Source organism: Lygodium microphyllum, chromosome 6 (assembly GCF_053477565.2).
Source record: "Lygodium microphyllum isolate KBCC chromosome 6, Lygodium_microphyllum_v1.1.10, whole genome shotgun sequence".
Lineage (NCBI taxonomy): Eukaryota > Viridiplantae > Streptophyta > Polypodiopsida > Schizaeales > Lygodiaceae > Lygodium > Lygodium microphyllum.
This window is the reverse complement of record NC_141140.1, coordinates 124,256,446-124,283,058: the sequence shown is the minus strand read 5'-3', so window position 1 is coordinate 124,283,058 and position 26,613 is coordinate 124,256,446. Positions and strand designations below refer to the sequence as shown.

Here is a 26,613-nt window from a genome sequence, read left to right as displayed (position 1 = left end):
TGTAAGAGAATTGTCACAGCTATGTCCTCCGAAGAAATGTCTATACCAAGGAATGAAATGTCATCCCAAATCTCCTCCATCTTGTGGATGTGATCCGGCATTGTAAGGGAGTCTACAACAAAAAGCTGTTGTAGCTTCAATTCAAGAGATGATTGATACCCAAATGTCTAGATCCAGAAGAGAGATGTCAATCTCCTCCAAATCTCTGCAACCGTGTGATGTCTAATATGCACGAGCACAGAATCTATACAACTCAAAAGGAGAGAGAGAGTGGGCTATGGCATTCAACTGATCCCATAAAGTTGCCGAATCCACGGTTACACCATCATGAGGATCCATGGTAGGTCGATGTATAGGGGCTATAACAAAATCCCAAAGGTGACAATCGTCAAGGAGATGCTCCATGCGGCATAACCATAGAGGGTAGTTCGTCCCATCCCGCTTCAAATGCGGAGAGAGAGGGTAGGACTCAAGAGATGCCATAAATGCCAATCGGGGACTAGAAGTCCTGGAAGAACATGATGGGAAAGAGTAATAAGATGGTGGTCGGTTTGAATGATCCTGAACCACACAATCCCTCGTAGCATATACGTCAGCAATAGATGTCTTTCAATAAAGTACTTGCAAGAAAACAAAAGAAGATACTGCCACTGGAATAAAGGTGATCAATAAGAGGTGTCCTTGGGATAATTGGGATGTGTCGGGCTATGTTATAGAAGAAAATTGACTGAGGCAAGGTAGATGGGGAGTTTCCAATGCGGAAGGGAACACACAATGTTGGGTAGAGAATGGGAGCAATAAATGCAGAGGAAAATAGGTCTTCAACTTGTAAAACACAACCAATCCAGGGGATGATCAAGGACAAGGAGTGCCCAGAAAGCGAGTCCCTGCTGTAAACGCAAATCTGCCCTCATGTGGGCCTGCAATGGAGGCTGTCCAGCACCAAAAAGAAGTCACCTTGGTCAACAAAGACCAGCCAATATGAGAACGCAGCAAAGAAATAACATTCACCTGTTAAACAGGCCACCCAACAGAGAACAGGTGTCGCCCAGCCTCCAAATGTGCCACCCAGCAAGACCAATGACCTGCTTGCACAAAACGCAGAGATACAAGGGTTGCTTGCACAAAAGCGCAGGTAATACAGGGCATGGTTCTGCAGCACGTGTGCCAGGGGCTGCCTGCAGAAAAGGCAGGTCTGTTTTGGTGTTGCGCAACCAATAGAATGGCCCCTTAGCTTGTTTGATGCCACCCGGATGTAGTAATGGTGCCACCCAGCCTAGTAGAGGCTGCCTAGGAGCAAAATGCAAATTTTCCCTGGTAAATGCAGCCTAAAAATGGGCTAGAAACATGCCACCCTGCCCTGTTTGACTCCAAGTGCAAGGTCTAGTTTTGTGGCAGACAGCATGCTTCTCTTTGAGATCTCTGGCACCCACGTGGCTTTGATACCATGTGAGAGTGTGTAACGGAAAGAGGAAAGTGAACATGGAGAGGAGGAGGCAGAGAGAATGTAGGAGAGAGAATGAACAATGTGACTACTATGGCTGAAGGCACAAGGTTGCAACAGTCAGCCCCAACACGTAGCTCTTTGTCAATGTGGATGCTAGATAGTAGCAGGGTATGGAAGAATGAGGAGGGCTGGTTGATCATGAAGGATCAATGATGGATAATGAAAGCGAGAGAGCAAGCAGCCTATATATACGTGAAAAATAGGAAAAACCCTAAATGTGGTCAAACCCCTAAAAAATAGCCAAAAAGTGCACAAAAAGAAATGCACTAATGTGCCCTCCATCTCAAGTGTCTAAAACACATAAAATGATAGATAGACAATGTCAAAGCTCCTAGTGTCCTCGTCTGACTCTGATTAAGGCTCAAAGGCAGGAGATGACCACACAAGACACACATGACTGCTACAACAAACATCCTATCCCTCTTTTTAGTTGCAGAAGGTAACTTAGTTGCAGAAGCACTTGTGGCTACTGCATGCAATGAAGAACTTGTTTCTTTACATGATGCTGTACAAAACAAACATGGATGGCAGCTATGCAATCAGAGTTAAACTCTATTGATAAAAATGGCACATGAGAGTTATGTGACTTGCCTCTCGGCAAGCATATTATAGGCACTAAGTGGATTTGCAAATTAAAACGCAGATCCGATGGTAGCATTGATCGCTACAAGGCATGTCTTGTTACCAAAGGGTATGTCCAACAGCATGGGATTGACTATGATGAGACATTTGCACCCACTTCATGTATAACCACCATTCGCAATGTCATTGCTTTGGCTGCTCATTATGATTGGCATGTGCATCAGTTAGATGTGAAGACTACTTTTTTGAATGGTGATCTTCATGAGGAGGTTTATGTAACTCAACCTCCCAGCTTTGTTCAGAAAGCAAAGTGTGCCATAAGGCCCTCTATAGTTTAAAGCAAGCACCTAGGGCATGATATGAGAAGATACATGCATACTTGATTGCTCTTGGCTTCTGTAATTCACACACTGAGAGCGCACTTCATGTCCGCAAAGATGGGGATAGCCTCTTGATTCTCATTCTTTATGTGGATGACATGTTGTTGACTGGACTTCATGAGACATATATTTCAGCTTTGAAAGCTTAATTACAGCATGCTTTGGATGTGACACATCTTGGCCACTTGCACTACTATCTTGGCATATAGTTTACTCAATTGAGAGGGGCATTATTTTGCAATAGTCTTAAGTATAATGGGCAGCTTCTTGAGCTTTTTTAGATCCAAGACTACAAGCCTATCTCTACTTGCGTTGAGACAAGCCAGAGGTTTACACTTGAGGATGCAAGAGAACCTTTGGATGCCTCTCTTTATTAGTAGGTTGTTGGCTGATTATTGTATTTGTGTAATACATGGCCGGATATTCAATTTGGGGTCCCTCAATTGGCACACTTTATGCACAGCCGTGGTACTACACATTGGCAAATAGGTAAACATGCCTTTCGTTATCTCAAAGACGCTTGAACATTGGACCTTTTTTATCCTAAAGGCACTGCTCTTTGCTTGCATGCATTTACAGACAGTGATTGGGCTGGAGGATTTGACATGAGGGGGTTCACTAGTGGCAATTGTTTCATGCTCAGTGATTCATGCATTTCTTGACTGAGCAAGAAGTAGCTACAATGGCCACATCTAGCTATGAAGCTAAATATAGGGTAGCATTTGTATTGGAATGTGTATGGCTTAGATGCCTTTTGGTGGATCTTAGTGTGGGACAGTAGTTACCCACTCTTATCTACATTGATAGTTAGAGTGCCATGGCAATTGCGAGAAATCCAAATTTTCATGCTCGCACTAAGCACATTGAGGTGCATTATCATTATGTTAGAGAGAGGCTCCATATAGGTGAGATTGACTTGGTTTATATCCCTACATAGGACAACTTGGCAGATGTGTTTAAGAAAGCTCTCTCTAGAGAGAATTTCGAACCTTTCACAAGGATCTCAGCTTGATATTGTTTAGGGATTGATTTGCCTATTCCTTTTATACGTTCACATCATTCACTTAAGGGGGGGTTGGTTGCACTATTGTGTTCCTCTAATGTTCTAGTGTGAAGGCTCCCTTATCTCACGGGTACTTTTTACCTTCTAGTTGGAGAATGTTTTTTTCCTGTGTGAATATCCATTAGTGAGTGTGGTACTTAGTACCTTAGGGATTGTACTTTTATTCATTCTCACATAGTGGATGTGACCTTCCGGCACTCTCTTCTCTCTTGCTATGCACTTGTTCATTGTGAGTGTGTGTGAGTGTGCGCGTGCTACATAACCCTAACCGAACAAATATTGACCCTAAGAAGCCACCTACTATATCTGACAAGACTCTTAATGTATGTGTGAGTGTGCGTGTGCTACATAACCCTAACCGAACAAATATCGACCCTAAGAAGGCCACCTACTATATCTGACAAGGCTCTTAATGTATCTGCTCAATTATTGTCTCTTACCAATGATGAATCCTATCAATATGCATTTTGAATTAAATCATCAATGAATAAGTAAATAATGTGTTTTGAAATTAAACACTGACCATACCAACGCATGTGCTATGACCTTTCCAAATGCGTCTATTTACTGTGTAGGGTACTTTGCTCGAATTTTTATCCAAAAAGAGCTATACTTTCCTTTTATGATTCTATTAGGACTTCTATTTTAGGGGGTTTGCAACCACTTTACGCATGACCTCTGAGTTCAATCTTGAAAGCCTCTAAGGTATGTTGGCCTTTGATCAACCTTTGAGACATACACACGCACCACTGAACCATGTCTTTCTTCAAGTGTCCTGAGCTTCTCGGTGGACCATTTCATCCTCACGTTGCATCTCTCTCACTTATATAACTCATTTTCCAAAATCATTGCATGGAATTAGACACTGCCTCTTTGAGGTAAGACCTTTCCATTTTCATTTCTTTATGTGTTTCATGTCATGAGTCAGCCACCCATGATCGGAAGGGAACTGAAGACCTCCTAGTCACCACCATCTTCAACTTAACCAACTAAGTCGAGCAAGATCTGCCAGGAGGCAGCTCTACAGGCCAGGCAACAGAGTTGGGAGGAGGAGAGAGCACTTTGATGAGACCTAGCAGCCACGCAGAGACTTCTCCAAGAGGCATCGGGGGACCCCACTCTCCATGCACAGGAGGTGTGCGCACGGCCAGCCCTCGTCGGCCTCGAGGATAGACACTTGGAGTTTTCCTTCCGTATCGCAATAGCTTTTTGGGCAAGGAAAGAAGACACGATGTGCAGGGAGTTTTCCAGGTGCATTAGCCTTGCATTTCAAGAGATCAAATTCGCAGCCTTTGGGATCAGTATGGGAGGGTCCTCTCTAGCCCAGATGAGGTGATGGAGATTGCCACAGATTACTACAAACACCTTTTTCAGCAAGAGGCAATCTCGGCCAGAGGACAAGGTTGTAGACACCAAGTTTGGGACCACATGCTGTCCCTCGTCACAGAGGAGATGGGTCACTCCCTCCTAGACCCCTTCACAGAGAAGGAATTAGAGGAGGCTTTCCATGCACAGGACAGGCAGAAATGCCCGGGAGAGGATGATCTTTCTAAGGCCTTCTTCGCTACCTAGTGAGAGGTGGTGAAGGATCCCGTAACGTGGCCTTTCAGGAGATCTCAGGATGGATGCTAGGGAGTCTATTGGCAGGTCTTATCAGTCTCCTCCCCAAAGGGGGAGACCAGTTGGAGCTACCCCAGTGGAGACCGATCACCTTGTTGTCAATAGCCTACAAGGCTTTGGCAAAGATGATTGGTAGGCGACTCTGCCCTATGCTTCCAAACATTATTCATGACACATAGACAGGCTTTGTCCAGGATAGGAGCATCCTAGACAATGTCTTCACCTTCTTTGAGGCGACAGAGTGGGCCCAACTTTGTGGTCAGGGATTGGCGGTATTGCTCCTAGATTTCGAGAAAGCCTATGATAGGGTTGACTGGGACTTCTTAGAGGGCACCATGGTAAGCTTGGGTTTCCCCAAGGCATGGATCCGTAGGGTCTCCGCACTTTACAGATCGGCTACCAGCAGGGTTCTCATAGGTGGCAGGCGAGGGGAGGAGTTTTGGCTAGAGAGATCGGTCCAACAGGATTGCCCTTTGGCTTTGTATATGTTCCTACTCTTTGCAGAGACGATGTCGCACTTTCTCAGGTCACGTGCGAGCGGGCTACATGGCTTTCGACTTTCGGTGAGAGAGGAGACAGAGCTGTTAGACTCAGAGTATGCAGATGATACAACACTCTACATAGAGGACGATGAGCTAATGCTGGAGAAAGTGAGACTAGCTCTCGAGGTGTTTTGCACTGCAGTGGGAGCGAAAATCATCTGACGAAAGTCAGTCGGTTTCCTGACGGACCCGGACTCCAGCACGGAGTGGGGCATCCACTTGGGATTTAGATGGATGACCGTTTGTTATCTAGGATTCCAGGTGGGACTCGACATCACTTCTACCCAACAATTTCTTCTTGTCCTTGACTCTATTCGGAGGAAGTTGACCTACTAGAGTACAGCTCGCCTTTCCCTAGCAGGCCGAGCCCTGGTGGTTAACCAGGTCCTCCTAGCGACGGCTTGGTACATCGCCTCGTGTTGGTGCTTCTCTTCATCTTGTGTAGTGTAGCTTCGCCGCCTAGTGCAAAATTTTCTCTGGGTCGGGTTTGACTGTTCCAAGGACTCTCGGGCCAAGGTGGCGTAGGTGACCATCATCCAACATCGATCAAAGGGAGGACTTGGGATCATAGACCTAGAATATCAGAGTCTGGCCCTTTTGGGCAAGCTAGTAGTCCGCGGTCTCACACTAGGAGGGCAGACATGGAAGGTCCTATTGCAAGAGGGCCTTTGGGAGTGTAGACCGAGGCTTGTTGGCGGTGATTGGAGGCCGTCCTTGAGATGGATCTTCACAATGGCCCAGATCACGCCCCTAGATCCTCCTTCCTACACAGCTTACTTCGTGTGTGGCAAGGCCTCCGTAAGGCCCTAATTCAGAGCCCCCTAGTATGCCAGGAGGAGAAAGACCGCCAGTCGGTGATCTGGAACTCCCAAGTCAGAGATCAGGATGGGATACAGATGGGCGAGTGCCCCCACATCCAGTGAGCTGGTTGGGAGGCCAGCTCGGCTCGTACCATCAGGACATGGTGGGAGGTGTACAAGATGGTGGACCAAGAGGTGTTGTAGCAAGCATCAGGTTGCTAGAGAGGAGTTGAGTTGAGGAGAAGGGAGATTGACACAGCAATACCTCAAGAGTGGCTTGATCCCCCGATACGAGAGGCGATAGAGTCCGGTGAGGTATGGGCCACTAGGATTGGCAAACACATATTGATGTAGGAGGACATGGACTGGGCGTCTTCGCGTAGTAGGTACTTGGCGGAGCACAGTATCACGGATGCTTTCCGATGGACTTTTTGGCGCCGCCTATCGAACAGCTAGAGACGGAGGAGGGTTTCATATTTCTTATTGTTATTGGCACATGAAGGCTTGGCAATGGGGAGTTAGTTAGCCCAGATGCAGAAGGATGGAGGTTGTAAACACTGCACATAGCAAGTTTTAGAAACTCCAAACACTGCCTTTGGGCGTGTGAGATAGCGCAGCTCATGTGGAGAGGAGCATGCCGCATTCTCCGCCATATAGCACCCAGCTTGGGATGTATCTTATGGGGAGCTTTCTGTTGGCAAGCAGTCAGCCAGGGCTGTCACCTTTTGTATGAGGCTAGGTTACAGGACACGATCTTCATCATTGAGGATGGGCCTTGCGCAGTGGTTGGTTTGGAGGCTCTACCCATCCGCCAGGTACTGGAGCCCACAGCAAACCACTTTGAGGTATGGGAGATCGTAGGGAGTCTTACTAGATGGCACATCTAAAAGGTGCAGTATCATGAGGTTTTTGGTGGGGAGAGACTTTCTGCATAGGTGACTTTGGCAAAGCTCCAAACCTCCCTCATTCACTCCCTTCGCGGCCGATGGGACCAGGTGCAAGGCGAGTCTCGAGCTCGTCAAGAGCTCCATTTTCATTTCATGCACACTTGGGGCAGCCAGGACCTGTTCTTCATGATGTAGTCAGGCAACCCCAAATGGTGATAACCCCCCCCCCCCCCCCCCCTCCCCCCCCCCCCCCTGAATGGCTTCTTGCTCCCAGACCGCCTTGAGAGGCTTGTACACATGATTTATTTATGACCTTGCACTAGCTCCAGCTAGTCTGTCGAGCATAAGCACCCTATTTGTAATCAATCTTTTCGAGTAATATAATGAGCCACATTTTATTTGCAAAAAAAACTTAACCAACTAAGCTACACCCATTTGGTCAAGTGTTTTCTCTCTCTCTCTCTCTCTCTCTCTCTCTCTTTTTCATAAAAGGTAATTGTATTAATTACGAAAAAAATGTACAAGTTTACATGATTACAAGATACACGAGGGCCCTAAGCCAACGTGTGTAAAAACCCAATACTAGGCCACGAAAAAGTTACACAAGTCATGGCAAAGACCCAGAGGAAATTGCCATATGCCAGGGAAGCAAGTTCGAGTGCCGAATGAGATCTATCTGCCAATGCAAGAGACCTTTAAGCCGGGCAATGTGTCTCGGTACATTAGATGCCGAATCAAAAAGAAAGGCATTCCGAGTGGTCCAAATGTGCCAGCATCCCCAGTATCTGAAGAAGTGGAATAAGATCTTCATATGCAATTGTGGCGGTGTGGGGTATTTTGGGCGCACAAAAATCCAATCGAAAGGGGTTAGTGAGGATCCCACCACTGCGCGCCAAACCTATGACAAGAGCGACCGGATATTCTTGGCGAGCGGGCAAGAAATAAATCGATGTCGGGCCGATTCCACAGTAGTGGTACAGAAGAAACAATTGCCGTTCGAGATTCGACGCTTGGAAAGGGCCGAGGCAAGAGGAAGACCACCAATCATGACCCGCCAAAGAAAGACCTTACATTTGAAAGGGGTCTTATTCAACCAGCCTTCCATCACAGTTGCCTTCCACCATGACTGAGATTTCCGCAATCCCCATACAGTATTAGCTTTCACACCCAGCCATTGATGATCTTTAATCAAAAGATGATACACCTGATTAGCAGGTGCCTTTTCCAGACTCAAGCGGCTTGCAAGGTCCCAGTCCTGCCAAGGATAATCCACAGCCATGGCAAGAAAGGGTTGCCTGCCCTGAAGCACTGACAGAAGCTGTTCCCATAAATCACGGTATCCAATGCTATGGTTATATAGATTACTGGATGCAGTTCTCCAAATGATGCATGGGACATACTCATGAAGAATCGGAATTCTGAAAAGTCTCCTGGCAGTACGAAACGATGCAAAGACATTGTGACTGGCAAGGGTGGCATCCGCAACTGAAGTCACACCCAAACGGGCCATGCGGTTAAATCTTGGTCTGAGCTCATGTTTGTCTTCCCATGAAAGTAATCTCGAGACTGCCAGCAATTCCAGTTGAAAGGAGTTAGCACACAAGCGATCCCCCACTGGATGCCAACGCGCCTTTTGGAGCACCACTTTCGAGGAGCCGACCAAATGCAGTAACAGAGAGGAGGAGGGACTGGAAAACCGAGAGTCTGCATTAAGGACATGCCACCAGGAGCACCGAAGTCGTGTATCACCATGCCGGAGCCCGCTGTCCTCAAGAAAATAACGGGCTATAATGGTCCACGGGTGATGATCCACACACACAGTGCGAAAAAGAGACCAACGAAGAGCCAGCATATGAGTTTCAGCGTCCAAAATAGCGCCACCACCCAGGCGTTTGGGGGTACATGTATGTGACCATGAAATCCACGAAATACCTGCATGCAATGAATCCTTCTTCCATAACATGAAACGAATGGGGCGAGTGAGAGCCTTCAAAGTAGTAGGAGTCCACGGCAGCAATGGCAAGAAATATGTGAGCATCGACAGCGTAATTGTCTGAGCCACTTTGAGGCGGACATGGAATGGCCACGCTTGCGACTTCCAATACATAAACTTAGCTGCAGTTTCTGTGAAATCCACTCCAGCAATTCCTTTGGCCGAACATCAACCCCCAATGGGTATCCAAGATGCCTGACAATGGAGCCACGGAGAACAACTTGACCTTGCCAGCCCAATGACTGTAAATCAGACTCCGTGCAACTGAGAATGGCTGATTTGAAGGCATTGATGCGAAGACCAGAAGCATGACCAAAGAGCGTCCAAACATCTAATGCCTTGCGAATGTTGTCCTTGTCCGCACGCAAAATCATAAAGCTATCATCAGCCAGTGATTGGCTAATGAAGTGCTGTCCCAAAGGAAGAGACAATCTGGCTAGCTGAGCAGAAGTTGCCATTGAAGATAACATTGAAAGAACTGGGTGGGTCGCCAGGGCAAAGAAGAGAGGACTCAAAGGGCAACCCTGTCTCACCGAGCGTGCAAGGACAAATGGCTCTGTAACCCCACCATTGAGCATAACGCGCGAAGAAGCCGCAACACTAATGGTGTAGATCAATCGGGGCATCCGAGTACCAAAACCCATAGCAGACATAAGTTCTGCAATGAAAGACCAGTCCAAATAGTCAAAAGCCTTTTCCAGATCCAGTTGAATCAATACCACTTCCTGACTGGAGTGCCTCGCATAGTCAATAGCCATTTGCACATTCAAAATATTATGCAGAATGTTGCGGCCCTTAATGAAACCATATTGAAGAGGATGCACAATAGCTGGAAGGTGCTTGTGAAGCCGATTTGCCAGTACTTTGGAAAAGATTTTATACATCGAACCCATCAAAGAAATTGGTCTCCAGTGTTGCAACATTGACGGCGAGGAACCTTTGGAAGTAGTTTGATAAGGCCTTCTTTCCATGAGGAAGACATGATCCCTGTTTCCCAAACCTGCTAAAACATAGCCGCCAATGGCTTCACCAGTTGGGTGGCCGAGTTCTCAAAGAATTTATTGGTGAGACCATCCCACCCAGGGCTTTTATCCTTAGGCAGGTGTAACAAAACATCCATAACCTCCTCCTCACAAATATCTGCCTCCAAAGTAGCTTGCATATCAAGCGGAACCTGCTGGCGGACCAGATCATAGAAGACTGAACGTGCATGCGCAACTTGGTTAGAAGGCGATGGAGAAAAACCAAGAAGATCCAGAAAGTAATTCATGCACATATTGACAATGGTCTGCGGATCAGTGACCATGCGACCTTCTGAATCCTGGAGTCTAGTCATATTTTCTCGAGCAGGAGAAGCATGCAATGCACGAAAGAACTTATGAGTCTGACAAGCACTATCTTGCAATGTGTCAGTCAAGTTGTGCAGTTTGGCCTGCTGATAAGATTTTAACTGAAATACTTGAATAAGATCAGCCAAACGCATTGCCAGTGACAACAGAAATTCATCATCTGGGGTGTCCACCAGCAGCGAACGAACCAACGCCAGTAAGTCCTCCGTTGCGTGTCGACGCCGTCGACAAATAGAGGCATGATGGATCCCATACTGCCGAGCAACCCGCTGCACATTAGAGAGCAGCCGTGCAAAAGAAGCCAAGCCCTTAGAGGCGAAGTCCAATAGAAATCTCTCAATTAATTGCTGCATATAGCCCTGAAAGATTGGATGCTTCAAATAGGACGAGCTGAAACGTAAAGGGAGTCTTTCCAGCAACTGCATAAAAGGTGCAATAGGTTGCGCAAGCATCTCAAGCTGGAGAGGGAAATGGTCCGACAAGGCATATTGCTGCAAGACTTTCATTTCCATCATCTCGTGAAGAAAATCATCCCCCTGCATGATATACATTCGGTCCAACCGCGACCAGGTAGTTGCATATTGAGCGGAATGAAAAGTAAACCTTGAAGAAGAAGGGTGGAGCCAAGACCAAAGATCTTGCTTAAGTACTTGAAGAGCAAAGTCATTCCACACCCGACTTTCCGGAGCATCCATCACCGAATGCCCTGAAGTGGACTGAGAAGAGTCAACACACACATTGAAATCCCCCATCAAAAAACCCCTTCTGCCAAGTGACATGGAGCTCTGCAAAGTCTTCCAAAGATCCTGTCCAGATGCAAGGTCATTCGGAGCATAGAGGCCTAGCAACCATAAGATCTCTCCTTCAAATAAAACTTCGATTACCACAAAGCGGCCCTATACATCATTTTTTATAAGAATAGGCTGGTATTTCTCATGGACAATCATAAGCACGCCAGAATAGTGCATAGCATGTGTCCTCACATAAAACAGGCGAAACCCATGGCAATCCACAACTTTTCCTGCTTCACCGTGACTCTTGTGCTCAACCGCACACAAGACATCCCATTGGTTCTCATGCAAGACAGTCCACATGGCATGTTGCTTATGACGAGAACAAATGCCTCGCACATTCCACGTGGCTATCTTCATATATCTTCAAAAAAGAGAATCAGGAACGAGGCACCTGTTGCCTCAATTTCACCTTTTCCGTGAGAACGTCCAGGACACCTTCATCCAGAAAATCAGCTAACACTGCAAAAGAATTCTGGCAGCCCGCTTTAGAGGTAGAGGGAATATCCACTGCCTTGGAAGTGGAACAGGGATAACGACGATCCCAGGGTGTAATCACATTACCTCTAGTATCAAAGGCTAGCTTAGCAGGTGGGCCCTTTGGACCTTCTGTATATACTTTCCTTGTAGACTGATTACGAGGGGCAGAAGGAACCATAGTACGCGTAGTATGCTGTGAAGAGAACATTTCTGTCCTACGCATATACGTGCGCACGGAATCCTGTGAAACTGTAGGCCCAGAATCCGCCAGGCTTGCATCCAACTTTTTCCCTTTTTTAGGACGTGCCTCTTGCCAGACATTGCTACGGGAATCCAAACCCACGACCTGTTGTTTACCTTTATCCAAAACATTAGGTGGCTAGGGGGCCTCCTGTGCCGGAGCATCAAGCACCATGTCATCCATAGGCATCACAACATGCGCATCATCTGAAGACGGTTGCCGCTCTGGGCATTCAGCCATAAAATGCCCCAATTTGCCACAGGAGAAGCAATGGCTTGCAAAGTTGCCCCATTTCAAGCGAAAGTGCAAAGGATGCATGCTCGAGCAGTTGAGGCGAAGCCACGCAGGCCTTTTCCTGGCCGTGTCCCATAATATACATAAACGGTTTCGATTCATGGCCCTTAGGCTTGGGGGAACCAGCACCGTTCCCACAACTACCATCGCATCCTTTAACAATGGCCAATAGACCGCCGGACAATTTTCCACTTCAACCCACACCGGGCATTCAAGTTGAAGCAGGCACTGAAAGTCTGCCATAGGGCGCCATGGAACCACATGGACCAAGCGGCGATCAAAGAACAATGGCAATTTGGACAGGAGCTCAGCCCGATGCTTCTCTGATTTCAGCAGCACCTCATAAAATCCGCGGGGTCCAAGAAAGATCTCCTCAACACACTCCCCTTGTAATACATGGTGCAGCCACTGATGAATATGGGAAAGCACTGGGATCCTGCCAGTGAAGAAGAGTATGACCGAACGGTCATAAAACACCGAAAAAGATCGCAAAACAGTTTTCGGGTCCACCGTGGCTTCCAGCACTTCATTAGTTCCCGAGTCAGAAAAAGCTTCATGATTATGTTGAACATAATCGCCAAGCAGAGTATTTGCAAATTCCAGCAAATGCTCCCAGTCAATCTCCTGCGAATCCACAGAATCAGAGGCAACCTGCGCATAGGAACGTTCCTGAGGACCCATTGTCTCGTCGGAAGTATGCTTGGAGCGTTTGCCCGCAGGCGGCAGGTCAGAACCAAAAGGCATTTCCTTCGTGCAAGGAACCATCTCGTCCGTCTCCTCTATATCAGAATCTGGACCAAGGGCTGCCACCATTTGGTCGATAAAAGCCAGATCCAGCCCAGCCATACTTCTGTCCTCTCTCTCTGTTTCTCACTCTCTTGCTCTCTCACTGGCGCTCACACTCTCTCTCGCTCTCTGTCTTTGTATAGATCAGTGGGCACTCCGGCCGAGATGCTGCCTCTCTGCCAACTGTCTGGCTTAGGGTTTACTGCAGCTGAGCGCCTCAGCAGAAAAGGACCAGCAGGACGAATGGGCAGAAGACAGGGTGTTTGGGCAGTGCGATTGGGCAGAAGACAGGGCAGGACAGGGCGAGTCTCTCTCTCTCTCTCTCTCGTTTTTTCTGCACACAGGGCCGAGGCGAACCTGCACAGCCCTGAGAGAAGGCCTGAGGCTGCACACAGGGCAGGGAAGCGTGCCCGCAAACGGGCGCGAACCAGGGCAGACGAGCACAGAGCCCGCAGACGACAGCGGGACGGGACGAGACGGGACAGCCGTGAATCAGGGCAGACGGGCGCGAACCAGGGCGCACGGGCGCGGAGCAGAGCGGACGGGCGCAGAGCCCGCAGACGACAGCGGGGCAAATGAGGCGATGGAGGCGATGGGCCAGACGGGCCAGACGACGGAGGACAGGTCGCAGTATCCTGTCAGTTCCCGCCATCGCTATCTTCTTTTTTTTCGTAAAAGGTAATTGTATTAATTACGAAAAAAATACAAGATTACTGGATTACAAGATACATGGCGACAATCCAAGCCATCATGTGAAGAGGTTCTAAGTTCTACAAGTTACAATGTCATGGCAAGGATGCGGAGGAAATTGCCATATGCCAGGGACGGAGGTCCTCCGTAGAGAGCAAATCAGAACGATGGAGAAGAGCTAACTGCCAATACAAGAGGCCCTTGAGCCTCACAATATGCCGCTGAACATTATAGGCGGAATCAAATAGAAAAGCATTCCGAATGGTCCAGTTATGCCAACAGCCCCAGTATCGAAGAAAGTGATACATGAGCTTCATATGGGGCTGTGCGGGAGTAGGGTATTTGGGCTGGCCAAAAACCCAATGAAAGGGACGCAGGGTGATACCAACCACCCCTCGCCAAACAGCCGAAAAAATAACCAGACTTTCTTAGCGACGGGGCAAGAAATAAATCGGTGGCGGGCGGATTCCATAGTAGTGGTGCAAAAGAAACAGGTGCCATTGGAGATTCGTCGCTTGGAAAGAGCCGAAGCAAGCGGAAGACCCCCAATCATCACTCGCCAAAGAAAGACTTTATATTTAAAGGGCGTCTTGTTCAACCAGCCCTCCATCACAGTTGCCCTCCACCATGACCGGGATTTACGCAATCCCCATAAAGCATTCGCTTTAGGAACTAGCCATTGATGATCTGTAATCAGAAGATGATACACTTGGTTAGCAGAAGCTTTGCTCAAATTCAGCCGGCCTTGTAGGTCCCAATCCTGCCAGGGACGATCCGAAGCAGGGGCAGGAAAGGGTTGTCTGCTCTGGAGCGCCGTCAAAAGCTGTTCCCATAAAGGCCTATATCCACGAGGGATCCTGAAAAGCTTGCTAGCTGTACGAAACGATATAAGCACATTGCGACTGGCAAGGGTGGCATCCGCAACCGAAGACAAGCCCAAACGTGCCATCCTGTTGAATTGTGGTCTAAGCTCATGTTTACCTTCCCACGAAAGTAAACGCGGGACTGCCAGTAATTCCAATTGAAAAGAGTTAGTAGCCAAGCGATCCTCCGTTGGATGCCACTGAGCCTTTTGAAGGACTTGTTTCCAGGAACATACCAAATGAGTAAGCAGCGATGAAGAAGAAGTGGAGAACCGCGAATCAGCATTAAGAACATGCCACCAAGAACTCCGGATTTGGGTATTGCCATGCAGAAGCCCATGGGCCTCAAGGAAATAACGGGCTATATCGACCCATGGATGATGATCCGAACACATGGCACGGAAAAGAGACCAACGGAGTGCCTGCATGTGAGTTTGGGCATCTAAAATAGCTCCGCCACCCATGCGTTTGGGGGGTGCACGCATGCGACCACGAGATCCAGGAAATACCTGCATGCAATGAGTCCTTCTTCCATAGCATGAAGCGAATAGACTGAGTAAGAGCATTCAGAGTCGTAGTAGTCCAAGGCAACAATGGCAAGAAATAGGTGAGCATTGGCAACATAATGATCTGGGCTACTTTGAGGCGAACATGGAAGGGCCAGGCCTGAGACTTCCAATACATAAACTTAGTCACCATTTTCTGAGAGATCCACTGCAGAAGCTGCTTTGGGGGAACATCAACACCCAAAGGGTATCCAAGATGTCTGACAATGGAGCCACGAGGAACAACCAGACCCTGCCAGTCCAAGGACTGCAAATTCGACTCCGTGCAGCTTAGAATGGCTGATTTGAGCGCATTGATACGAAGGCCTGACGCCTGACCAAAGAGACCCCAAACATCCAATGCTTTTCGAAGGTTATCCTTGTCCGCACGCAAAATCATAAAGGTGTCATCCGCCAGAGATTGGCTAATGAAGTGCTGTCCTGTAGGAAGCGACAGTCCAGCCAACTGAGAGGAGGCGGCCATATGAGATAACATGGAAAGAACTGGATGTGTCGCCAGGGCAAAGAATAGAGGGCTCAAAGGGCACCCCTGTCTGACGGAACGGGCAAGGACAAATGGCTCAGTAACACCTCCGTTCAGCATGACTCGCGAAGATGCCGCAGCACTAATGGTGTAGATTAGACGAGACATCCGAGCACCAAAGCCCATAGCAGACATAAGTTCAGCAACGAAAGACCAATCCAGATAGTCAAAAGCCTTTTCCAGGTCCAGTTGAACCAGTACTACCTCCTGATTAGAATGCCTGGCATAATCAATGGCCAATTGGGCATTCAAAACATTGTGCAGAATATTTCGGCCCTTAATGAAGCCATACTGGAGAGGGTGCACAAGGGCAGGGAGATGCTTATGGAGCCGATTTGCTATTACTTTGGAAAAGATTTTGTACATTGAACCCATCAAAGAAATTGGGCGCCACTGTGTCAACTTAGATGGCGAAGGAACTTTTGGAAGTAGTTTAATAAGTCCTTGTTTCCATGAGGGAGGCATGATCCCCGTTTCCCACACCTGCTGGAATAAAGCCTGCAATGGTTTGGCCAGTTGAGTAGCGAAAGCTTCAAAGAACTCATTGGTGAGACCATCCCAACCCGGACTTTTATCTTTGGGCAAGTGTAACAAGACGTCCATAACCTCTGCCTCACCAATATCTGACTCCATAGTAGCTTGGATGTCCTGCGGAAGCTGATTGCGGACCAGGTCATAAAAAACCGAACGGGCCTGAGTAATTTGGGCTGAAGGTGGAGAAGCGGAACCGAGAAGGTCACGGAAATAATTCCTGCACATATGCACAATAGACTGTGGATCCAGGATAAGGTGGCCTTCTGCATCCTCGAGTCTGGTCATATTCTCGCGAGCAGGAGAGGCATGGAGAGCTCGAAAGAACTTATGGGTCTGACATGCACTATCTTGCAAAGTCTCTGTCAGATGTTGCAATTTGGCCTGCTGATACGATTTTAATTGGAATTCTTTAATAAGATCGGCCACCCGCATGGCCAGTGCAAGGAGAAATGCATCATCCGGAGTGTCCACCAGCAGAGAGCGAACCAAAACCAGCAGGTCCTCCGCTGCCTGTCGACGGCGCCGACAAAGAGAGGCATGATAGATCCCATACTGCCGAGCAACCCGCTGCACATTAGAGAGCAATCTGTCAAATGATGCAGTGCCCTGAGAAGAGAAGTCCAAGAAGAATCTGTCAAGCAATTGCTGCATATAGCCCTGAAAAATTGCATGCTTCAAGTAGAACGAGTTGAAACGCAAAGGGAGTCTCTCCAGAAATTGCTTGAAAGGTGCAATGGGTTGCGCAAGCAACTCGAACTGCAGAGGGAAATGATCCGACAAGGCATATTGCTGCAACACTTTTATTTCGAGCATCTCAGGAAGAAAATCATCATTCTGCATGATATATATACGGTCCAACCGCGACCATGTTGTTGCATACTGGGCCGAATGGAAAGTAAACCCGGTAGAAGACGGGTGTAGCTAGGACCAGAGATCTTGCTTAAGAACAGCAAGAGCCAACTAATGCCACATACGACTTTCCGGCGCATCCATGACCGAGTGCTCCGATGTGGACTAGGAAGAATCAACACACATATTGAAATCCCCCATGAAGAAGCCCCGTCTGCCAAGTGACAAGTCTGCAAAGTCTGCCAAAGCTCCCGGCGAGATAAGGAATCATTCGGAGCATAGAGGCCAAGTAACCATAAGATTTCCCCTTCGAATAAAATTTCAACCACCAAAAAGCGGCCATGAACATCATTTTTAATAAGAACAGGCTGATATTTGGCATGTACAATCATGAGCACACCCGAATAATGCATGGCCTGTGTTCCTGCATAGAACAAACGAAAGCCATGGCAATCCACAACTTTTCCGGCGTCACCGTGACTCTTGTGCTCAACAGCGCACAGGACATCCCACTGATTCTCATACAAGGCAGTCCACATGGCATGTTGCTTGTGTCGAGAACAAATTCCTCGCACATTCCACGTGGCTATTTTCATGTGTATGCAAAATAAAATGAGGTACGAGGCACAGCTTGCCTCGATTTGACTTTGTCGGCGAGAATGTCCAGGACTCCCTCATCCAAGAAATCCGCCAACACCGCAAAAGAGTTCTGAGGACCAGATTTGGAAGTCGACAGCATATCTGCTTGTTTGGGGTTGGAACGTGGATACCGACGGTCCCATGGGGTAATGACGTTGCCTCTGGTATCAAAAGCCAGCTTTGCAGGTGGACCCTTTAGACGATCCGAATACATTTTCCTGGCGGGCTGAGGACGGGGGGCCGAAGAAACCATAGCAGGAGCAGAGCGCTCGGAAGATAACATTTCCTTCCTGCGCATATATGTACGCATGGAATCTTATGAGGTAGTAGGCACAGTATTCTCCATGCCGGCAACAATCCTGTTGCCTTTTTTTGCACGAACTTCAACCCAATCGGTGGCACGGGAATCCAGACCCGAAACCTGTTGTTTACCTTTAGCCAGAACTTGGGGCGGATGGATAGTATCCAGCGACGGAGCATCACACACCATATCTTCCATGGGCGGAGCAACATGGCCCGCATCTGAAATGTGTTGCTGCTCTGGGCATTCTGCCATAAAATGCCCCAATTGTCCACAGGAAAAGCAATGGCCTGCAAAATTGCCCCATTTCAAACGAAAGTGTAACGGATGCATGCCAGAGCAATTGAGGCATAACCAAGCAGGCCTTTTCCTTGCAGTATCCCATAACATGCACAAGCGGTTGCGATTCACAGCCCTGAGACTGGGAGGGACCAGAACCGTGCCCACAGCGGCCATAGCATCCTTCAATAGCGGCCAATAAACAGCCGGACAATTTTCCACTTCTACCCACACAGGGCATTCACGTTGCAGCAGGCGCTGAAAATCTGCCATCGGGCGCCATGGAACCACATGAACCAACCGACGATCAAAAAACAAAGGCAGTTTAGACAGGAGAGTAGCACGGTGCGTCTCAGTTTTCAAGAGGACCTCAAAAAAAACCCCGGGACCCAACAAAAATCTCTTCAACACATTCTCCTTGTAGCAGACTCTGCAGCCATTGGCGAATACGGGAAACCAGCGGGATTCGACCAGTGAAGAAGAGTATCACAGCGCGTTCATAAAACACTGAAAAAGATCGTAGGACGGTTTTTGGGTCAACGGTAGCTTCCAGAACATCGTCAGGTGCAGAGTCAGAAAAGGCTTCCTGGTTATGTTGAACATATTCGCCAAGCAGAGTGTTGGCAAATTCCAGCAGATGTTCCCAGTCCACATCCTGAGAGTCCACAGAATCCGAAGCAACCTGCGCATAGGAACGATCCTGAATAACACCTATCTCTGCCGAGGTATGCTTGGTACGTTTACCCGCAGGCTGGATGTCAGGACCCGGGGGCATCTCTTCAGTGCACGGAACCATATCCTCCGGTTCCTCAGCATCAGAATCCGGGCCAAGTGCTGCCACCGTTTGGTCTATGAAATCCAGATCCAATCCAGCCATCTTGGATGACGAGCTGATCTCGAAGGAAGACTGACGCACAGGCGAGGGGGGCGACCGACAGGCGAGGGCGGACCTCAGGCGTGGGCAGAAATTAGGCGTGGGCAAAAGGCCGGACGCACAAGGCGGACGGGCGTGAACCAGGCGCAGAGCCCGCAGTGCACGCGGGCGACAGCAGGGCTGGAGGCGCAACTGACGGGCTGCCAGATGCAGGCGAGGAGCCTGTGAGTGACGACACGAGGGCGGTGACAGGCGATGGCAGGGAGACAGGGCGGCTACAGACGGGGTCGTCCCTGATGGTAGGCAGGACGGATGGCAGGTCACACGACGGGTCAGAGGGGGCACACGGGCGGTGCAGACCCAGGCGAAGTCAGTCGGCTGGCGACGGGCGCAGCAGACCAACGATGAGAAGGCGGGGTGCAGCAAACAGGCGAGGGTCGCAGGAGCAGGCGACGAGCGCGGGTGTAGGCAACAGGTGCAGAAGTAGGCGACAAGCGCAGGTGCAGGCAACGGACAAAGGAGCAAACGACGGGCGCAGGAGCCGTCGACAGTGCGCAGCAGACCCACGATAAGGAAGTCAACGGGGCGGCGGCCCAGCAACGACAGGGGTTGACGGCAGGGTTCAACGGTTGCGCAGGGGCCAAAAGCGAGTCGTTAGGTCACGGGGGTCCCAGGTCCGCAATCGCACAAGCTCTCTGCCATCGCTCTCTCTCCTCTCTCTCTCTCTCTCTCTCTCTCACACACACACACACACACACACACACACAAAAGAATGAAGAGCCTCTCTCGCCATCGCTATCTTCTCTCTCTCATTCTCTCTCTCTCTCTCTCTCTCTCTCTCTCATGAATAAGTGTATATTAATGTTTGAATATTTACATCCGGCCTTCAAGCCATCCAAACAGAAAGGATGGATATAAATCTCACATTGGGCCTTTTGGCTAGCCAAGAAAATCCTATCAAGCACAAGACAAAACCAAAAGGCTATTTACAAAATAACACATAAACATCATGCTGGTTGTGGAATAATTGGAGTAGAGCACACAATATCCAGCCAAGGAGCAGCATCATTAGGGAGGATGACATCTATTGCAATCATGGAAGAAATCTTCCATAAGAGTAATCCTCGAACACGGGCTACATGTCATGAATACCCAAGGCGGAATTGAAAATAAAGCAAGTACACCAAATGTGCCAGCCATTTGAGAAACTGGAAAAGGCAAGTAAAATCCGAATGCAAAGAAGGCAATGAAGGTATCTTGCCCAAGATCCAAGAACGGATGGGCATTTGTTGTGCTAACGAGTCACTAAGGTCCACACATGGGGAACAAAGCTCTAAATGTGTCTCACCAAAGGGCAAGGATGAAGAGGTGAATCGATGTCTCATAAGAAGTACTGCAAAAGACACAATGGCCTTGCAAGATTTTACTATCATAGGCATGCGAGACTTTATTTGCTTTCTGAATGACCCATTGCTTGTCCTCTACCATGTTGTGGTAGATCTTATTAGCCAATCTTTTTTGAAAATCATCTGGTTCACAAACATCCAATCTTGCCACAGTGAAGCAAGCAATGGAGCATATCATTGAAGCAGGTCTTGCAGTGTCGACCAGATCTAGCTATATCCTCTAGCCACCCAAAAGTGCTAGTGTATGCGTCGGAAAGAATAAAGACGAGACGACCTCGTAATGATAGCATCTTGTACTGATTGCGGCCCCAATCGAGCCATGTGATTTAGTTTATCTTGCTGCAAATCTTTGTTTGGCATATGAAGCAGCCTAGATGTGGCCGACACTTCTACCTATAATGAATTAGTCTCCTTTCAAAGACCGGGACGACGCCAAATTGTAAGGCGAAGTATCTCTTGCCAAGAGGCAATCAAATGAGTCAAAAGAAAAGATTGTGACAGTTTAAGAGGCCTTGTAGAATTCAACAAGTGCCACCAAGACACCTAGATAGCCGTGCGACCATGGGAGATAACCAATCCCCTCAATATGCATGCAAAAGCAATATGCTGCCATGAATCCACACCTGACCCAAATGATTGTCTTTCTTTTTCCATAACATAAAATGGATAGGTTGCACCAATTCCAAGAGAGACTTCCTAGTCCAAGGAAGCAAGAGTAGGATATAAGAGATCATACTAGTCATGATAGATTGTGCGACTTTGAGCCGCACATGAAGAGGCCAGCCCTGAGATTTCCAATAAATAAACCTATCATGAATTCTAGAGGACATCCAATCAAGTAGTGCTCAGGGAGGAACTTCCACACCAATGGGATATCCCAAGTGCCACCTAATATCTCCTTTGAAAACAATAGTTCCTTGCCATCCCAATTCTTGCAAATCTGTCTTTGTACAAGAGATCAATGTTAATTTTTGAGCATTAATATTAAGGCCCTAAGCCAAACCAAACAAACTCCAAATTGCCATTACGTGATTGACATTAGTTCATGACCAACCTTGAGAAAGATAAAGGAATCATTTGCCAAAGATTGACCCAAAAGTTGAGAGCCACCAAGAAGAGATAAAAAGACAATGTCCCCATCCTCGACCAATTGATCTAGCAAAGAAAACATGGGGTGAGTGACCAACGCAAACAATAAAGAACTGAGAGAGCTTTCTTGCTGAAGAGAACGAGATAAAGCAATCTCTTCTGTGACTCCCCCATTAAGTGCAACATGTGCCACTACATCATGACTAATAGTGTCAATAAGTGAACTCATACAAGGACCGAAGCTTGTGGTAGACATCAGTTGCCTCATGAAGGATCAGCTAACATGATCAAAAGCCTTTTCAATATCTAATTAGATCATAATTACCTATTGGCAAGAGGCTTGGGCATAATCAATCTCCATTTGAACATTCAAAATATTATGCATGATGTTCTATCCTTTAATGAACCCATACTAACAAAGATGAATCAATTGTGGAAACACTTTCTACAAGTTGTTGGCAATGACTTTGGAAAAGGTTTTATATAATGAACCCATAATTGAAATAGGCCTTTACTCCTTCAAAGTGGATGGGAAGGAACCTTGGGCAGCAAATGAATAACTATAATTTTCCAATCTGTAGACATCAATCTAGATCTCCAAACATGCTGGCAAAGACGAGTCAACAGGTCCTTAAGTCGTTCCACATTGGTTGAAAACAACTCATTAGGGAGGCCATCCCAACCCAAGCTTTTCCTACAAGGTAGCTCTTTCTCCACTTCTTTCTCTATGATATCTGCTTCCATCATATCCCTCCACTCAGGCCTGACAAATCAATCTTCGAGCAAAAAGAACTTCCTATGGACCCAACAAGGATCTATAGTATTCAAGGCACATCTAAATGATGGATGTGGGCTCAATAATCATTTTTTCTTGCTCGTTTATCAATCGCACAATATTTTCTTGGGCATATTTTTGACGTAAATGAGCAAAAAAGGGATGAATCGTGCAATTATTATCATGCAAAGCATCCAAACGAGTTAGCAATTTGCTAGCATCTATAGCACCTTTACCAACCACTCCAGCTGTAAGTACTTGAGAAGATTGTGGTGAGGTTTTGAGTAGAATCCTTTACCCCTACATTGAAAAGTCTAAGTGATATTGTCATAAGCCAAATGTGCAAGAACTCAATGAGCTTCCTGTCGAGCATGTCATTTGATCACAGAAACCCAAGGATCATCCTTAGGCACCTAATCTTGACATACAGAACGTGACTCAGCAGCAAGCCCGTGAAGTGAACCTATATTAGCATTTGCATGTTGCCTTCGAGATGCAAGGGGAGGATTGGAGTGTTGCGACACAGCTTGGGGTTCACACTCTACATATCCACCTCAACATCCAAAACGCGTTGCAAACCCTCTAGAGCATGATCACATTCAAAGACGAAATGACCCAACAACCTTCCAAAGGTGAGAAGGGAAATTAACCATTTCCACCCAGATCGAGCATGCCTACCTAAGGATATCCTGAAATTCCTCTTCCTCCATGGGATGGCATGAACCAATTGACCATCCAAAAACAAAAGAGAATCTCAAAAAACCCCTTAGGACCATCATAAATCTCCTCTACAAAAGGAGCTTGCAGTTGCCCCAAAGCATTAGTTGGACTTGCATCATTAGTCAAAAGCATGGATTGCAACCATGCTCTAATCCGGGGAATCAAAGGAATCCTTTCCGTAAAATAAAAGATGGCTGACCTCTCATGGAAGGCAGCAATCTGCTGCAATACAATTTCTGTCCCCATGACTGCTACCATAAGATCACCATCTGGCAAAGAGCTTGCTTTTCCGTCATTTGCATGTGCATAATCATGCATGAGATTATTCGCACTAACAAGCATATACTGAAGAGTCTGCGAGGAAGGAGTACACACCCCCTGCTGAGATGTGTCACCTTGGTACTTGTCCCCTTACTCCTGCAAAGGAGGGCAACTGCCATGCTGCGCAGGTTCCGAAACAGTCATTTTTGTAGGTTCGTTCTCTATCTTTCGATGCGCAGGTTCCGAAACAGTCATTTTTGTAGGTTCGTTCTCTATCTTTCGATGTTTGCTCACTTCATCGTTTTCAGCATCTTCAGGGATGTCCTCAGCCCAAGACTCCTCATCTGAATCCAAATCATCTTTACCTTCTACCCCAACCAAGTGCTGATCCAGAAAATTCATATTGATGCCACAGGAGGTCTCCATCAGTCTGTCTGTCTCTCTCTCACAGAAGCTTGGTGACACGTCTGCAACTCTCTCTCTCTCTCTCTCTCTCTCTCTCTCTCTCTCATATGGAGCTGCATCCACCTTAGGTCTCTCTCTCTCTCTCCTCAACCCTGCAGTCCTGCCTTGCCAAAGAGCTAGGGGTGAATCAGATGCTAATCTTGAGCTTGACACACTACATCCTGGTGACATCTTGATGAGCAATACTAACTTAATTGAAAACTTCCATGGTATTACGATCAGTTCAAAAATCAGCAAGGAATATGAATTCAACAGGTGCAATCTGAAAATCTCCAATATTCCTGTGGTATCGATGTTTTTTCTGATTTCACCAGGCTCTTCAAGCGAAAAGACTCCGTATCTTCTTTCTGTATCTTTATATCTTTCTGATCTGAGCTGTCCAAATGAAAAGACTCCCAATGTTCTGCTGTAGGGACCGGTTAATAAATGTTTTGTAATGTCAAGCACACAGTGATAATCAATGCAGTTCAATAATTAGTAGTATGTGCTGACCTAGCAATGAGTGTGTTATTTTTATCAATCAGATGAGGTTCTCAGCAATTTTCTGAAATCTCTTATGAACAGGTTACTCATGTCAAACCATCATTAGTGGCTTTCAACATCATGATAGATGCTTGTGGGAGACGAGGCCTTCATGAGTTAGCGGTTCAATTCTATGCTAACTTATGTGATTCAGGCCTTACACCAAATGTTGTAAGCTACTGTTCCATCATTGGAGCTATGGTAAAGGTTAAAAGATTTACGAAGGCAGACCAATTATATAAGAGGATGCTGAGTCATAACATTCAACCAAACCTGCACGTCCTCATGCTTATGACACATTGCTATACAAAGCGCAAATGGACTAAGCTTGGGCATGAGGTAATTCTTGCCACACTTTTGGGTGTATTTCAGATGCCAATAGTATATATCTTGTTTAATGGCATTGTACTTGATGTTCAAGATCCTCATGTGATGGAAAAATTTACCCTACAAGTTTTGCTAGATAAACTTCGATTCTTTGACCAAATTAAGAGGGACGTGTAGCCTTTTGTTGTACTCATCATCAAGTTTACATTAGTGATGTATGATATATAAATCAAGTAAGGTTCTTGAATAGTCTAGTGTTTTAGAGAAGTGCAGTAAAAACAGGTCCTCTGAAGTGTGTTTCTTATTGGCATCCTTGACTGTGATACAGATATACCTCAGTTTGAACAAATCTCGGGTACGACTGAGTGATTTGGCTTATGGGACTTTTTTGGCTCTCTATATCGAGGGTAACTGGTATGATCATGCAGCTGTATTGCTCAAGGAAATTGAAAGAAAAGGATTTAACCTTGATGTCACATCAAATGGACTACTTATTCGCTTTTTTGGAAGGGTTGATGATATGAAGCTTCCAATAGCCTTGGCTGTCCAAGCCAGCAAATTTGAGGTCTGTAAGCTACTTACACTTCTGTTCCTGAAAGAGGCTGAGAGTCCCAAGATGGAATCCGAGGTTATAGATTTAGTGGTGACTTATCTTGGAAGATGGGAAATTGTAGATGATGCTAATGCTCTTATGTCAATTTACAATGCATTTTTTGATTGCTTTTGGGAAAGAGGCATGATAGGAGTAGTCAGGATGCTCCTGGGCAGAGCAAGGGGTGTTTATGCTGATTACACGAATCCTCAATTTCATTCCATGGAATGGATTCTGAATGTTCAAGGTTTCTCTGTTGGAGGTGCAAAAGCTGCTGTAATTGACTGGCTGCTTTCTGTGGAGGGAGAAAGTAATCAGATGCTCCTAGATGGCATTAAGATGGTAATCATCACTGGTAGTGGTGAATCATGGTCTCAAGTTGCTGAGCACAAGGCTCGAGAAACTCAGGTGGGGGGTGTAAAACTGACCCTACTCTCCATGTTGACGGAGTGTGGCTCTCCTTTTGTGGAGTCACTAGAAAGTTCAAAGAAACTTCAAGCTGCTGCAAGTGATGTATTGAATTGGATGGCAAAGGGCGCATTGAAAAAAGCTCTAGGTTTAACAACTAGATGTTGATAAGTCCATGAAATAATCCCCAATCTGTATCTTTAGGTTTGATATTTATCTTCCAAATACATCACTCTTGTCCAATTGATTCCACGAAACATTTGGCTGCTGATTTATTGTTGGATCTTTGAACTCTTAGTCGGTATTCAAAGCAAATCAATTTTTTTTCAGATCCCTGGGTTTCATGAAGCTCAACTAAACCAATGCTGCTAGTTAATCTCATGTATTTTGCAAAATTTAGAAATATTGCATGTAATGAGCTGTAGACGTTAATCCCTTGCTATTACTATTCTGGGATTTTTTCCTTGCATGTCTGATAAACAGAGATTCATGCCTAAAAAAGATGAATGTGGTTTTGTCTTGAATGAGAGCACATTCTGTTTTCCATGATTTGACAGGATCTGGTTGGAATGGCAGTGTACTGGTGATGGCTTGGACTCGTAAACATTGAGGTTG

General features: G+C 46.8%; 1 protein-coding gene across 1 annotated transcript in view; it reads left to right on the top strand.

The window, feature by feature from the left end:
* LOC148035078 (uncharacterized) overlaps positions 1-26,353 on the top strand; it is a 65,646-nt gene extending 39,293 nt beyond the window's left edge. Inside the window, exons 4-5 of the mRNA XM_087679998.1 lie at positions 24,714-25,010; positions 25,327-26,353. Coding sequence (XP_087536124.1) covers positions 24,714-25,010; positions 25,327-26,166 — 1,137 coding nt within the window. The 3' untranslated portion in view covers positions 26,167-26,353. The remainder of the gene's footprint in view (positions 1-24,713; positions 25,011-25,326) is intronic.
* The last annotated feature ends 260 nt before the right edge of the window (positions 26,354-26,613 follow it).